The following is a 12,411-nucleotide window of genomic DNA, read 5'->3' on the forward strand; positions in this document are numbered from 1 at the left end:
GTACAGCAGACCAGTACAGGTATGGACCACACAGAAGGGGATGTGAACAAGGCTGTGAAGCGATTAGCGGTGCTGGGAAGTAAGTAGTTCACGTGTCCCCTGTCACCCGAGCGTGAGGGCACGCAATGGAATTAACAGGCACCAGATTTAAAACCGATGAAAGGAAATACTTTTCCCAGACGGCGGAGAAGTGAAGGTGTGGAGGTAGTGCTGCAGGATGCTGGGGAGGCCAGGGGTGTGGATAGATTCAGAAAAGGCCACCGAGGGCCGTTAAATGTAGGGCTGATGATAGAGCCTGTGCCGAGGGCAGGCCCCAGGAGGGTGCTGGGGGAGCATTGCTCTCTGCGCTGTCGCTCTGGGGTTCAGCATCTGCTACGAGCCCCTGTCAGCTCTGTCTGGGTAACAGCCTTGCGCTTCTGCAGAATAAGAAAGCAACAGTCGTGTCTTCTGTCTTTCCCATTTTCCCAGTAAAGTGCAATAAAACCATGAGTCTTCTACAACAGAGCATCCAGCACCGCAGGAATCTGACCGAGGAGAACAGCTGACCTTCTGCTCGGGTCAGCCTCGTCTGTTGGAGCGTTAGAGCTGCGCGTTGGGCAGGCGGAGGCAAGGTGAGGGTACGATGTTCAGCCTGAACGGTGCCAGAAGTGAGGGATACGTCCAAGAGCTTTTCCACGAGGAAGCACAGCAGGTACGTCCGAGAGCCATTTCCCTTCACAGCCCAAGTTTCCGTCTCCATGGTCTCTGCACCTCCTCCTGCTCACCTCTGTGGCAGGTAAACAGGACTGAAGTAACAAAACTGCCCTTCTTTTTGCTATGTAAACCCGAGATGTACTATTTAGAAAAGAAAAGAAGGAATTTGGTTTCCAGAGAGTAGTTGCAATAGGAAAACTGCAGTTTCCCTGGAGTTTCAAGTCTCAGTTCCAGCAGCTCTGAAATTTGCTGGTGCCCCAGAGACCTCTGTCTCCTCTAGAAACATAGTGACCTGATCAGAGATGACTGTGTGTGGTGGGAAGACCATCTTAACCTACTCAGCCCTAACCATTCTATGATTCTACTCTGTCCGTCCCAGTTGGTCCAGCCTGGTTTGTCGTCTCCTCTAAGAGACTGCAGTACACTGAGGACCCTCCTTGTCTTGGTGCGGTGCTTGGCAGGGACAGAAGGAGAAGCACAATCTGTAGCTGCAGGCTCTGTGAAGAACCCCTTGCATGGTGTTTTTGGTTCAGGTTAATGTCATTAACGGGGTTAATTCACTGAGGCTGAGTAGGATTCTGTTGCTGCTTATCCTACAGTAATATAAATAGGGTTTGACAGGGAACCCTGTCTTCCAGTGATCCCAACAGCTCTGCTGCCCCTTCATCTTAGAGACAACTTGCAGCACAGTGGTGTCTTGGCAGCTGCTGGTGGCCATCCGTCTCAGGGTTGGTGGCTCAGTGTTGCACCACTTCTGCAGCCTGCCTATGAAACACGAGAGGTAAAACCGAAGGCCTTGCTTTCCTCTAGGTATCTCAAACACAGACCAAGCCCTGGTGGAAGATCCAGCTGTTTGTGTGGGAGCCGGTGCTTTTTGGAACGTGGGATGGCGTCTTTACCTCCTGCATGATCAACATTTTTGGAGTGGTTCTTTTCCTGAGGACGGGATGGCTCGTGGTGAGTGAGTCCTGACTTGGTTGCATGTGTGAATAGGCATTTTCCTCTTCACCTCCTTCCCTTGTATCTCCAACACCAGCCAAGTGTTTTGAATTCTGTGCTGCTCATTGTAGGCATTGCTTACGTCCTCTGGTATTTTGTAGCATTTCAAAAAGTTCCACTAAAATGTAAAGCTGAAGTGGTCTTTGTAAGTGGTTTCCTATTTTAGCTTTAAGAAGGAAAACCACGACAACCAACCTTGGCAATCAAAGGGACACCATTGTGTTGTATTGTTGGGGCAAAATAACTGCTTTTCAGGTAAAGTGTATTGCTGTAGTTACAGCTACTTGGGTGTCTTCCCAAGACCACTGAAGCAGGTTTCTTCCAAATGTGTCAGTGTTGGAGTCTCCGATGTCTGGAATGGAGAGTCCTCAGTCAGGTGAAATTGTTATCGCTGTCAAAGGGCCTTCCACTTGTGGATGCAGAGTAGGATCTCACTGAGGGTCAGAGCCTGGAAGAGTGTCTCTGCTCCCCTCATGATGCAGAAATGTTCCATTATCTCTTAAAATTTCCCCTTAGAAGAAGGAAAGCTCCCCCAGGGAGGGGTGGGATTTGAGCTTCGGGCAGAGTTCGTGTCACAGGCACGGTGGACATTTTGCAACAGGAGCAGGAAGACGCTTGCACTCTGTATTGAAAATGGCTTTACTGGGGGCTTTGAGAGGAGCTGCAGTCGTCGTGGTGGAGGAGGCAGGATGGTTTTCCTAGCTCCCTTTTCCTCCTGATCTTATTTCCTCCATGTCTCCTTTGAAAGCAAATTCTGCTGGAACACACGCAAATAAAAATAAAGGCAGTAAATAAAGAAAAACTGAACCAGCTGGAAGCTAGCATAAAAGGGAAGGGAGAAGTCGGGGCTGGCAGAGAGCTCCCCTGGCAGGGGATGGTCATATGTCAAGCCCTTTGCAGAGTCAGGCTTTTGCTATAAATTTCCAGAGCCAGGGCTGGTAAAGCTGTGCAATTCCAAGGGACCGCAATCTTGCCGAAAAGTATTGTAAGACTGCACTAACCCCTTCCAGCACGCATGCATAAATAAGCGTCAGTGTTTAACAGGGGCTTTTTCTTCCCACTTTCTCTGCTTCCTATTGTTGCTGTGAGTCAAGCCTTCCTCCATGGACTGGTGTTAACCCTTTCTTCTGTGGGAGCCATTGGATTGCCCGTTACCTAGCTGCTCCAGTAGACTGGTGCCACCAGCAGATGCTGGAAAAGCCCAAGACTACATGTATGTTTGCATATGTGTGCTTCCCTTTTTTTTTTTCTTTTTTAAACTGAAGCGTGTTGGATTTATTAGCCCTTTTAAGCTGAGGGTAAGTTGTTGAAGAAAAAGAACAGCTGTTCTTTTAAAAAGGAGTATTGGGTTGTAGTGGGCTGTAGTGGTGCTGACCAGCCAGCAGCTGCGTTTGTAGCAAACCTTGGCTGCGTTCCCCCCTGACCAGATAAAGCTCCTGTCAAAGGCAGCAGGATGCTGAACCAAAATAGGATTTTATGATGGTAGCAACATCCTGGATATGCTTCTGTTGTTTCACAAAAAAAAAGGAGAAAAGAAAAAAAAAAAGTCTGGGATTTCAACAAACGCCAAAGCTGAGAAGCAGCCTTTTAGTGCTGGTGACAGACAAACCCCCATCAAGGCTAGCACCACCTCAGAAATGAGCGTCGCTGGAGCGAAGTTGAATGTGGACATAGGCTGTAACGTGAGGAAAGGCTGGGGAAGGGAAGCCAGATGTTACCGAAGCGCTGGGCACCGGAGATTTCTGATCGTGCTTTTGGAATCACTGCGCGCCAGGCTGAGCGATTTGTCAGCGGAGGAAGGTGGGCTGGAGCACGAGGGAAAACTTTTGACCCTGGAAAATAAATTACAGCCATGTGCGAGAGGGTGGCTGGTAAGGCAGCAGCTCCTCCTTGCCCTGAGCAGGATGGAGGGGTTTTGTTTTGTTTTGTTTTGTTTTTTCAGCAAGGCTGAATCCTCTGCACAAAACTCCCAGTGAGGACAGGGAAAGCAAGAGTTGCCCTTTATTGGGCGTGCATCCTGCGGGTAAGGGCTGGTGTGCGGTGGTTTGTGAGTGTGTTACCTGTCTTCCACACCGTGCTGCCTTTGGGGTTTTTTTTCTTTGGTTTCTTGTTGTTTGGGAGGATTGGAGCTTTTAAAGGTAAATGTTCTGAAAAATTAAAATGTGAGCTTGATGCTGTTAATAAATCAGCTGTCGCAAATCCCAGATGTTCAATTTTGAAACTACTTTTTGGTATAAAAGTGATTTTTTTTTTTTTTTTTTTTTTTTTTTTTAGCACATCATTCTAAAACATGCAAATAGGTGGTGATCCCTGCCCCATGGTGATTGAATCATTGTTTGACCTTGTTCTTTTTAAACCAGAGGACAAAATCAGTGGTTCATGCAGGAGCCAGGTGATGGTGACAGGGCAGAACCTGCTCATGCAAAGGTCTGTCCAGCCCCAGGACAAGGCAGGTCTTTTCAAAGTGGTGCTAATAGGAACTGTAAATTGGGCAATCAGTTACATTAATTAGATAAGTAGAGGTAGGGTGTTTTTTTTTTTAATCTGTAATGACTCCAGATTCATTGATCTCTAGTGACTAGAAGGGGGTAGGTGCTTTTTCTGTCTCAGCAGAGTTGGTGTGAGTTGATCATCATCTTTTTTTTTTTTTCTTTTTTTTTTTCACTCCAGGGAAATACCGGCATTGTAATGGGCATGTTTCTGGTGTCCTTTGTCATCCTGGTTGCCCTGGTGACAGTCTTATCTGGAATTGGGGTGTGTGAGAAGTGCAGCATCGGAAGTGGAGGAGTCTACTCCATGATTTCTACTGTCCTTGGAGGTCAAGTAGGGGGGACCATTGGCCTCCTTTACATTTTTGGCCAGGTATTTTTTTTTTTTAAGTTATTTAAAGAAAATTTAGAACCTTTGCAATGCAGGTATTAATTTTGTGCTTTCCTGCTGGAAGAAGTAACTCTCCAAGTAAAATCTGAGTAATGCTCCAATACCCCGGAGTGGGTGGGAGAGCACCACTGGGAGCATTCAGCCCCACTCTGCTCCCCAAGAGCAAGCCTGTGCACGGCAACGCACCGGCTGGCATGGGTCACAAGGGCAGACGAACGGGGTGTCTGAACAAGCAGACAGTGCAGGGCATGCCCTCCCATCCCAAATTGCCCCCATTGCCAGGACATGCCCTTACTAGTGAGAGACTGAAATTAAACTGAAGCGGGAGAGGCCAGGGTGGCCACCTAAAGCACAGCAAGCAGCTGTGGGCCAGCGGCTTGGCCTTGCTGTGCTCCCCGTGCCCTTAGAGAATGGGCAAGCCTTGGCTGCTCCTCCACGGGAGCCAGGAGAAGTGGAGCTGGTATGGGAGGAGAGCTGGGCAGTAGTGAGGGCCACAGCTAATTGACTTCTCAAGATCCAAAATTCGCAGTTCTGTGTTTTCTGAGAGGCCCCAAGGAGCCGTCATGGTGGTGGAGCGCCAAACGCACAAGTAGTAAACATAAAGAATGGAAAGTAATCTCTTAAACCTGCAGTAACTTAACCCCCTCCCCCCATAAAGATGTTATGAGCAGTATAAAATGTGGCGAGCAGAGAAGCATTTTTATTGAGGTTTGTTTTTAACTGACTGGCTTGCAGCAATCTCCGAAAACCCTTAAAAAAACCCCCAAACCAAAAATATCCCTCTCTTCTCCTTTCACTTCAGATTAAAAGCAAGTGTCCATAAAATGCAAACTAAACACAGTTACGAGCCAAGATATGGAAATGGGCCACACATGAGAATCCTTCCTGTCATATTTTCCACTCCCGCTCTCCGAGTGGACCCTGTCTGGGAAAGCAATCAGGTTGCAGCCTGTCCTGAGGGCTGTAAAAGCTGGGCTGCGGCAGCCCCGGCCCCCGCCTTGGGATCCTGTGCGCACGGGGGGCTGTGGGGTGGAAGCTGGCGGCTCGTTTGGGAACGCCTTGCCCACTCCCAAAAGCTGGTGCCTGCCCCTTCTCTTTGGCTGTGTTTTCTGCCCAATGTTCTTTGCACCAGCTGCAGGCTGCTCCCCCACTATGAGATGCTCACGGAGTGCTGTCACCTCTGTCATGAGGCGAGTCTGGCCAGAAATAAGGGTCTTCCTCGTTCCCTGGTCTGACTGGGGCAAATGGGGGATGACTGGCCATGTGCTGCTGATGCCCTGGGAGATGAGGTGGCTTGGTGCCCTGGGGATGCTGCAGAGATGGGTCCTGCCAAGGTGAGCTGAGACCTGCTTGGGCTTTGCTGTCCTCCTGGGATGCTCCAGAGGAGAGGCGTAATCCAATTGCTCTAAGCGATCTAGTACACGGCTACCAGGTCCTGCGGAGGCTGACGTGTTCGGTCACTGTGAGGTCAACCATGATGGTCACTGCAGCTCTAACCGTGAGTCTGGACTTTGGTGCTCTTTTCTGCAGTCTCCTTTTCTGGAGAGGTTTGCAGTAAGAACTCTCAGAGCAAGCAGAGGTTTTCTAGTCTCCAGCCCTACAATCACAAAAGCAAAGATAGCGGCAGCACTTGTCTGGGTGTTGAAAAGCAGTTATGTTCCTCACCCTGCAAAGTGTGCAGATATCCTAAAGGACTGATTTCTGCAAATGTCAGCCTAGAACTCAGCTGATTTCAAGATGGGTAGCGCATGAGAAACCAGCCTGTGCTGCTGGGGCCCCAGCCGTTGCCGCATGTGGAGTTGCGGGGTGTCTGTGGGCACCCAGCTCTGCCATTCTGCTGGTGATGCTCATGGTTCATCAGAGGAAAGCTTTCAAGGCAGCTTGTAGTGCTGAGGCTGCTAGAGGCTCTCTCTGCTCTGCTCCCTTCAGTGTCCTTCTTGCACGTTGCCGCCCTTGGCGTGAAAGGCACGTGTCCTGCTCTGCAGCAAGACAAACAAGCAGCTTTCCCCAGAGCTCAGGGGACACGGCTTGCACAACACGCTCTCCTCAAAAGTGCGGGCTCGGTTCCAGCAACGAGATGGGGAGCCGGTGAAACATCAGGCTTTACGTCCAAACTAAACACCAAGTTAAAAATAAACCCTGGGAGGCAATGAAGGGGAAAGCAAATTGCCGTTCTTTAGGCAGGTGTTGAGCTGGGACCCTTTCCTTTGGAGAAACAGAAGAAGGGAAGAAGCTGAGAGGTTGATTCATCCTTTTCTCCTTCAGAGAAGCCAGTGTGGTTTCTCCTGGAGGGTAAATTTTAAAGCCAGTGGAAAGTTGCTGGACTGCTGGCCCGAGCACCCAGCCTTCTCTGTACCCAGGCGGCAGGTACACTGCGCTGGCCGCATGCTGTCTTACAGCAATAAGGTTCAGTCCCTGTAGGCCAGAGTAACGTTAAAGGTTGTATTGTGGCAGCCAACGTCTGTCTGTCTGTCTGAACGAAGACCCCCTAGCCCGGCATGGGGGCTGCGGATGGAGGTCCCTTGTTCTCCCGCGGGGCACTCGCAGAGCTCTGTCCTTCAGTGCGTTGCAGGTGCCATGTACATCACTGGCTTTGCGGAGTCCATCGCGGACGTGCTGAGCCTCAGCAACATCTGGGCAGTGCGCGGGATCTCCCTGGCTGTCCTCCTGGGCCTGCTGGGCATCAACCTGGCCGGCGTGAAGTGGATCATCAGGCTCCAGCTCCTGCTGCTCTTCCTGCTGGCCGTCTCGACGCTGGACTTTGTCATCGGGTCCTTTACACACCTTGATCCAGGTAAAACTGGGGGTTCATCACATTGGGGTCAGGAGGCATTAATCCCCTGGGATTTTATCCTGAGGTGTCTCTGTGAAGTTACACATCTGGGCAGAGGTGGAGTTCAGCTCTTCCAGATGTTGCCCCTGCCCTTTTGTATCCATCTTTTAGAGGTGATTCGTAGTTTTGCAAGAAATCAGTATTTCCAGAGCATGACTGAGGATACCTCACTAATTTGGGTATTTAACCTCAGAAATTAAGCTCTCAATGTGTGCGCTTGTTCTTGTATTGCACTTGGAGGTTTCCTAACAACAGAGCACACTGCCTTTGCAGTTGCTCTTTGTAGCCTTCTGCTGTCTAACTCCACGTTAAGCGTTGTGCCCAAGGAAAGGGGGGATTGCAGCTTTGATTTAAGATCTCCCCAGAGGCCCCTGGGGTCACTTAGACCCCGGCTATAGTGAGCTGTGCCCTGAGCCTCACACCACTGGATTTGCTGCCTAGAGCCATGCTGGGGAGCTGGGTGGGCTGGGGCAGGTGACTGCTGGGCTTCCAAGGAGCCATGGGTGCCAGTCTCCCCCATTAACCTTCCCCAGCATGACTTCAGCCTGCAGTGGCAGCTCCAGCTCAGGCAAGGCGGAGGTTCGGGGGCTCCCACCTGCAGTCCCGCTTGCACCCCGAGCCACCTTCCTCTCCCTTCCTCCTCACCCCAGAGAGGTGTTTGCAGGGAAACACATCTCAAGACGTGGGGAGTTGGGGTGGAAGTTGTCTATGAGTGCCGCAGCGGTGGCTCCAGCAATAACCAAGTGTAATTAGCTGAGTAAACAGAAGGTGTCACCTTCTTCTTGGTGTCCCCTTCTTCTTGGTGTCCCCTGTGTCCAGCGGCACCTTAGGGGGTTGCAAGTGACCTACCAAACTGGGTTGAAAGGAAAGATCTTCAGTTTAGATTTAGTTAGGATTCAGCCACCGAGTCAGATGGTGGGAGGGAAGTCACGTAGGTGTTCACAGCGTCGATGGCGTGGATGGATTTTCATGCTGCCGGCATCGTGTGCAAGGACCGTGGGGTGAGCTGCACCGGCAGCTGCTCCCCTTTTGGAGAGAGCTGTGTGGAAAGGTGTTTGCATTTTATATTTAATGTGTGAGAAATGCCCCAAATGAAAGCTGGTAAAAGTCTCAGCAGACGCTTGCAAAGGAGAATGGAGCAAGGACAGTTGTGCTCCGTGTGGGGTATTTTGCAGAGAAAGAATCTGACCTGCTCCAAACAGCTGTGTTTGGTAGGAAGTTGTTCTCTAAAGGAAACGGGGGGAGTGTTTGCATTTGGGTTGTGCTCAGAGGAGACCTTTAATGCGGACCTAGAGACCTTTCTAATAGCAGAGAGAAAATGGAGAAAATGAATGCTTGGGGTGAGAGCTGGTGGTAGGAACGTGAACGTGAGACTGGGAGAGAACCAGAGGAGTACAAACGTCAGCAGGAAACGTGCCCGAGTTGAGGTCAATGTAGTCGCCTTTGATTTCTTCCACTGCCGAGTGCTATGTCGTTTTCTTCCGACAGAAAATAGAGAAAGGAAAGGAATGAGGCAGCTGAGCATCGCAGATGCTTCTGTTTAGCCGTGGCGGGCTAAAGAGAGGAGGGTTTGCAGGGCATGGGTTGGGCTGATGGTGGCCTGATCCAAGCCCCAAGTGCCAGTACCCCAGAGCAGCGCTGGCCGTATGGTGGGACCTGCAGCCATGAGGCTGGCGGGGAAGAGCCGTGGGCTTCTCTGCTTTTACAGCCCGCTTCCTTGTGAGAGAGCTGCTTCAAGTCCAGGCTGAACGGTTGGTTCCTCCCAAGCCCTGCATTTCCCCAGAAGGCCTCTGAGTGGTGTGTCAGCACCAATGGTGAGCGCTGGGCTTCAAGAAGCCTCCTCGCTCTGTCTGGCATGCTTTCTGTGCAGCATGGATGGATGCTTGTCTCCTGGGTGCAATTGCACCCGTCAGCAAAGCATCCCTCCCAGGCTGCGGGTGGGACATGCGAGTGGTGGTGAAGCTCCATCCTCCGGAGTCGGCTGATGGCCATGGTGGGGTGGCGTCCATCTGAGCCCCAGCACCTGGGGAAGCATTTGAGACCCCTTTGGGGTGGGCAGTCAACTGCTGAGCTCTCCACAGCCTTCCCGTGTGGGCAGTTGTTTTGGTTTTGGTTCTTTGGCTGCAGCGGTGACCAAGATGCAAAGGGCGCAGGGGAGATGCGGGGAGAGTCATGGGAGAGGTAATTTTTGGGGACAGACCTGTGGGCTGGAAAGATTTTAGCTGACATCCTGCCTGAGTTGCTTCCTTGTTTTATGATGAGTTTATGGGGTCTCAGCTTGCAGTGTTGGGTCTCGGTCTCCGAACCTGTAAAATGGGCCTGGTGCAGTCACCCTGCGTTTCCCGCTCCTGCCACGGCAGCGTTTTCCCTCGCTTTGCATTTCCAAGTGCTGCGCACATACCAAAGGGCTGCGCATCTGCCAAGCAGCAGTTATTTGGATTTAAATAATCTCCAGGAATGCCTGTCCATCTTGAAGGTCTTAAACGCCTGCCTTTGTGTGGTTGCACTGGGTGGAGTCCCCGGCTCTTCTCCCCATTCCCTCAGCTCACACCCAGGCACACACCGAATCGGATATTGTCCAAGCACTCACTCCCTTCCTGTGGTTTGCCTTTATTTTTAGTTTGAGGACAGAGAGTGTTTACACAAAAGGGGGCTTCTCAGCAGGGCTTCCCGCTGCTTTTTCTCCTTTTCTTTTTTTTTCTTTTCTTCTCTCTGTTGCCGTGGCTTGCTCCCACTCCGAGTCTCCTGCAGCCCGGAGGTGGGGCCAGAGGAGCGAGTGTCTCCAGCAGACAGGGAATGCTCTGGGTCGCTTGTCCAGATGCTGCCACCCCCGCCAAGATGCCCAGTCCCTCTGCCTGGCTCTGAGGGCTTTTGCTCCTTTCCACGGGCTGCCTGCAGAGTAGGGTGGGACTGGCTGATTTTTTTTGAGTTAATCCTAAATCCCCACCTTGGCTCTGGCTGGTGCTTACCCCAGGGGTGGGTCACAGTCCCACAGATGTGACCCGTGGCCAGGGGTGGGTAGTGAGGAGAGGGGCTCCCTGTGCTGTCTGGAAACCAACCTGTCTCTGGCCACTCGTCTTAAAATTCAATCCCACCTCCAGAAACAGAGACCCCCATGCTCCTTCTTCAGGATGGAAAACATCCGTATTTTCCTTCTCCCTGGGCACAAGTTGTTGTTTGTACCAAACCTAACGCAGGTGAATTGAAATTGGGCAGCGCTCAACTTCTCGACCCGTAACGAAGACCCAGCGCTTGCTGCACGGTTGCGTGGTAGCGATGCAGCGTTTTCTTGGCTTGCGTACGTTTGCATTTTAATTTGGGACGTCCATACCTCAAAGTCAGCCCGAGTTATTCTGGAGGGAGTGGTGAACGTTAAGGAGAGGATGCTCCTCTGCGTGACCAGTTCCTCAGAACAGTATGTGAAACTTTTTGGCCTCTTCATGTCCCGAACACTAGAATCACGGAAAAAGAAGATAAGCTGGCCGTTAATGCCCACTTTTTTATTTTCCTAGCATATCTCTGGTAATTTTTGTGTAGGGTGACTCCCAAATACTCCCTTTCAATTAGGCGCCTGCTTTCCTGTTTTGGCAGCGGCTCTCAGGTGCCCTGTTAAAGCAAAGCAGCTGCGGCGGGGCGGTCACTGGGGGGAGGGCTGGTGTTAATTTGGTTGTGCTTTGTTGGGGAGATGAAAGGAATTGCAACATGAGCAAAAGGGACTCCACAACAGCCTCTTAAATGCCTGGGGAGGGGAAAAAGAATGATTTTGTTGAGAATTCTTTAATTAAGTCCCTTTGGGCTGGGACCGCCCCCCCACCCCTCCTCCCGGCTGGGGAAGCCATGTAATTTATTTTTCAGGGACATGGGGAAGCTTGAAAGGCGCGTTGCTGTCAGGAAGCTTCTGCCTGGGATTATTTTCCACACAAACCACATCCTTCATGTCACCCACTTGGGCTTTAGCTTCCCAAAGTTGCTCACACTGAGCCCAGAAAACCCGTTTATTATTCTCACTTCTTGCATCTTTTGGAGGGTTCATCCCTCTCGGGCGTTCTGCGGCCGAGCTGGGGAAGCTGATGCACTCCCGTGGGTACCACTGGTGAGAAGCTGTGGGAGATGAGCTTCCCCTGGGGCTGCTCCAGCAGACAGGGAACCTGCAATTGTTAAAGTAATTTATGTCTATAAACACTTTGGTGTTGTAAAGATCCATCAAACGGTTCCTCGGGGGCTTTGATGGATTGAATTAATTAAATATATTCCCACATATTTAATATGTAAGTGATCAAAGCTGCCTAATCAGGGGCTTTTCCTTGGCTCTGGGTTGTTTTATTTTATTTTTGGGCACAAGGGGTGTGCCCCAATTTCATAAGAGAGGGTGCAGGAAGGATGTGTGTGTCAGAAGATGATCAGCAGCTAATCCCAGAGGCTTTATCCAGGCTGATTGCTGACTTCCTGGCTTGAGACACATCTGGAAACTGGCATCAAATTCCGAGTAGAAATCACTGAGCGAGCGGCTGCAGGAAAAAAAAAATCCCACTTTGCTACCGAACAAGGTAGACACCGTGGTGAATAAAAGCAAGAGGCTGCTAATACACTCTTTATTTATTAAAAAACACAGGGTTGCTTTCCCCAGGTTTTTCCAATTATAGCACATTGAATGGCCCTGACATCACTCTTGAGCTGGGGCCAGCCTATTCAACAGTCTGGCGAAGACATTTATTAACTGGTTACCTGCCAATTGTCTGGGCTAGGAGCTGCGGGACAGATGTGTTTTGAAAAGCGATAACATTGTTAGGGGCCTTGTTTAGATAGTGAGAGGAAAGCTACACTGCTCTGTCCAGGCTCTCTGAAGTAGGTATTTAAAGCAGTTTATTAAAAAAAAAAAAAAAAAAAAAAAAAGATTAGGTTGAGATGTAACTTTGCGCATGGTTCCACTCTGCTGCCCTGTTTGTAGGTAGGTTGTCACGGTGTTTCCTCGCTGGAGGACACCTGGCAGTAGGACTTCATTGAGG

The 12,411-nt window shown here is 50.6% G+C and overlaps 1 protein-coding gene across 1 annotated transcript in view; it reads left to right on the forward strand.

Moving 5' to 3' along the window:
- The first annotated feature begins 557 nt into the window (after positions 1 to 557).
- Positions 558 to 12,411, forward strand: part of SLC12A8 (solute carrier family 12 member 8) — a 47,748-nt gene continuing 35,894 nt past the window's right edge. The window contains exons 1-4 of the mRNA XM_010129414.2: positions 558 to 691; positions 1,504 to 1,650; positions 4,363 to 4,554; positions 7,135 to 7,366. Coding sequence (XP_010127716.2) covers positions 623 to 691; positions 1,504 to 1,650; positions 4,363 to 4,554; positions 7,135 to 7,366 — 640 coding nt within the window. The 5' untranslated portion in view covers positions 558 to 622. The remainder of the gene's footprint in view (positions 692 to 1,503; positions 1,651 to 4,362; positions 4,555 to 7,134; positions 7,367 to 12,411) is intronic.

This window comes from Chlamydotis macqueenii, chromosome 6 (genome assembly GCF_036417535.1).
Source record: "Chlamydotis macqueenii isolate bChlMac1 chromosome 6, bChlMac1.mat, whole genome shotgun sequence".
In the NCBI taxonomy this organism is placed as follows: Eukaryota; Metazoa; Chordata; class Aves; order Otidiformes; family Otididae; genus Chlamydotis; species Chlamydotis macqueenii.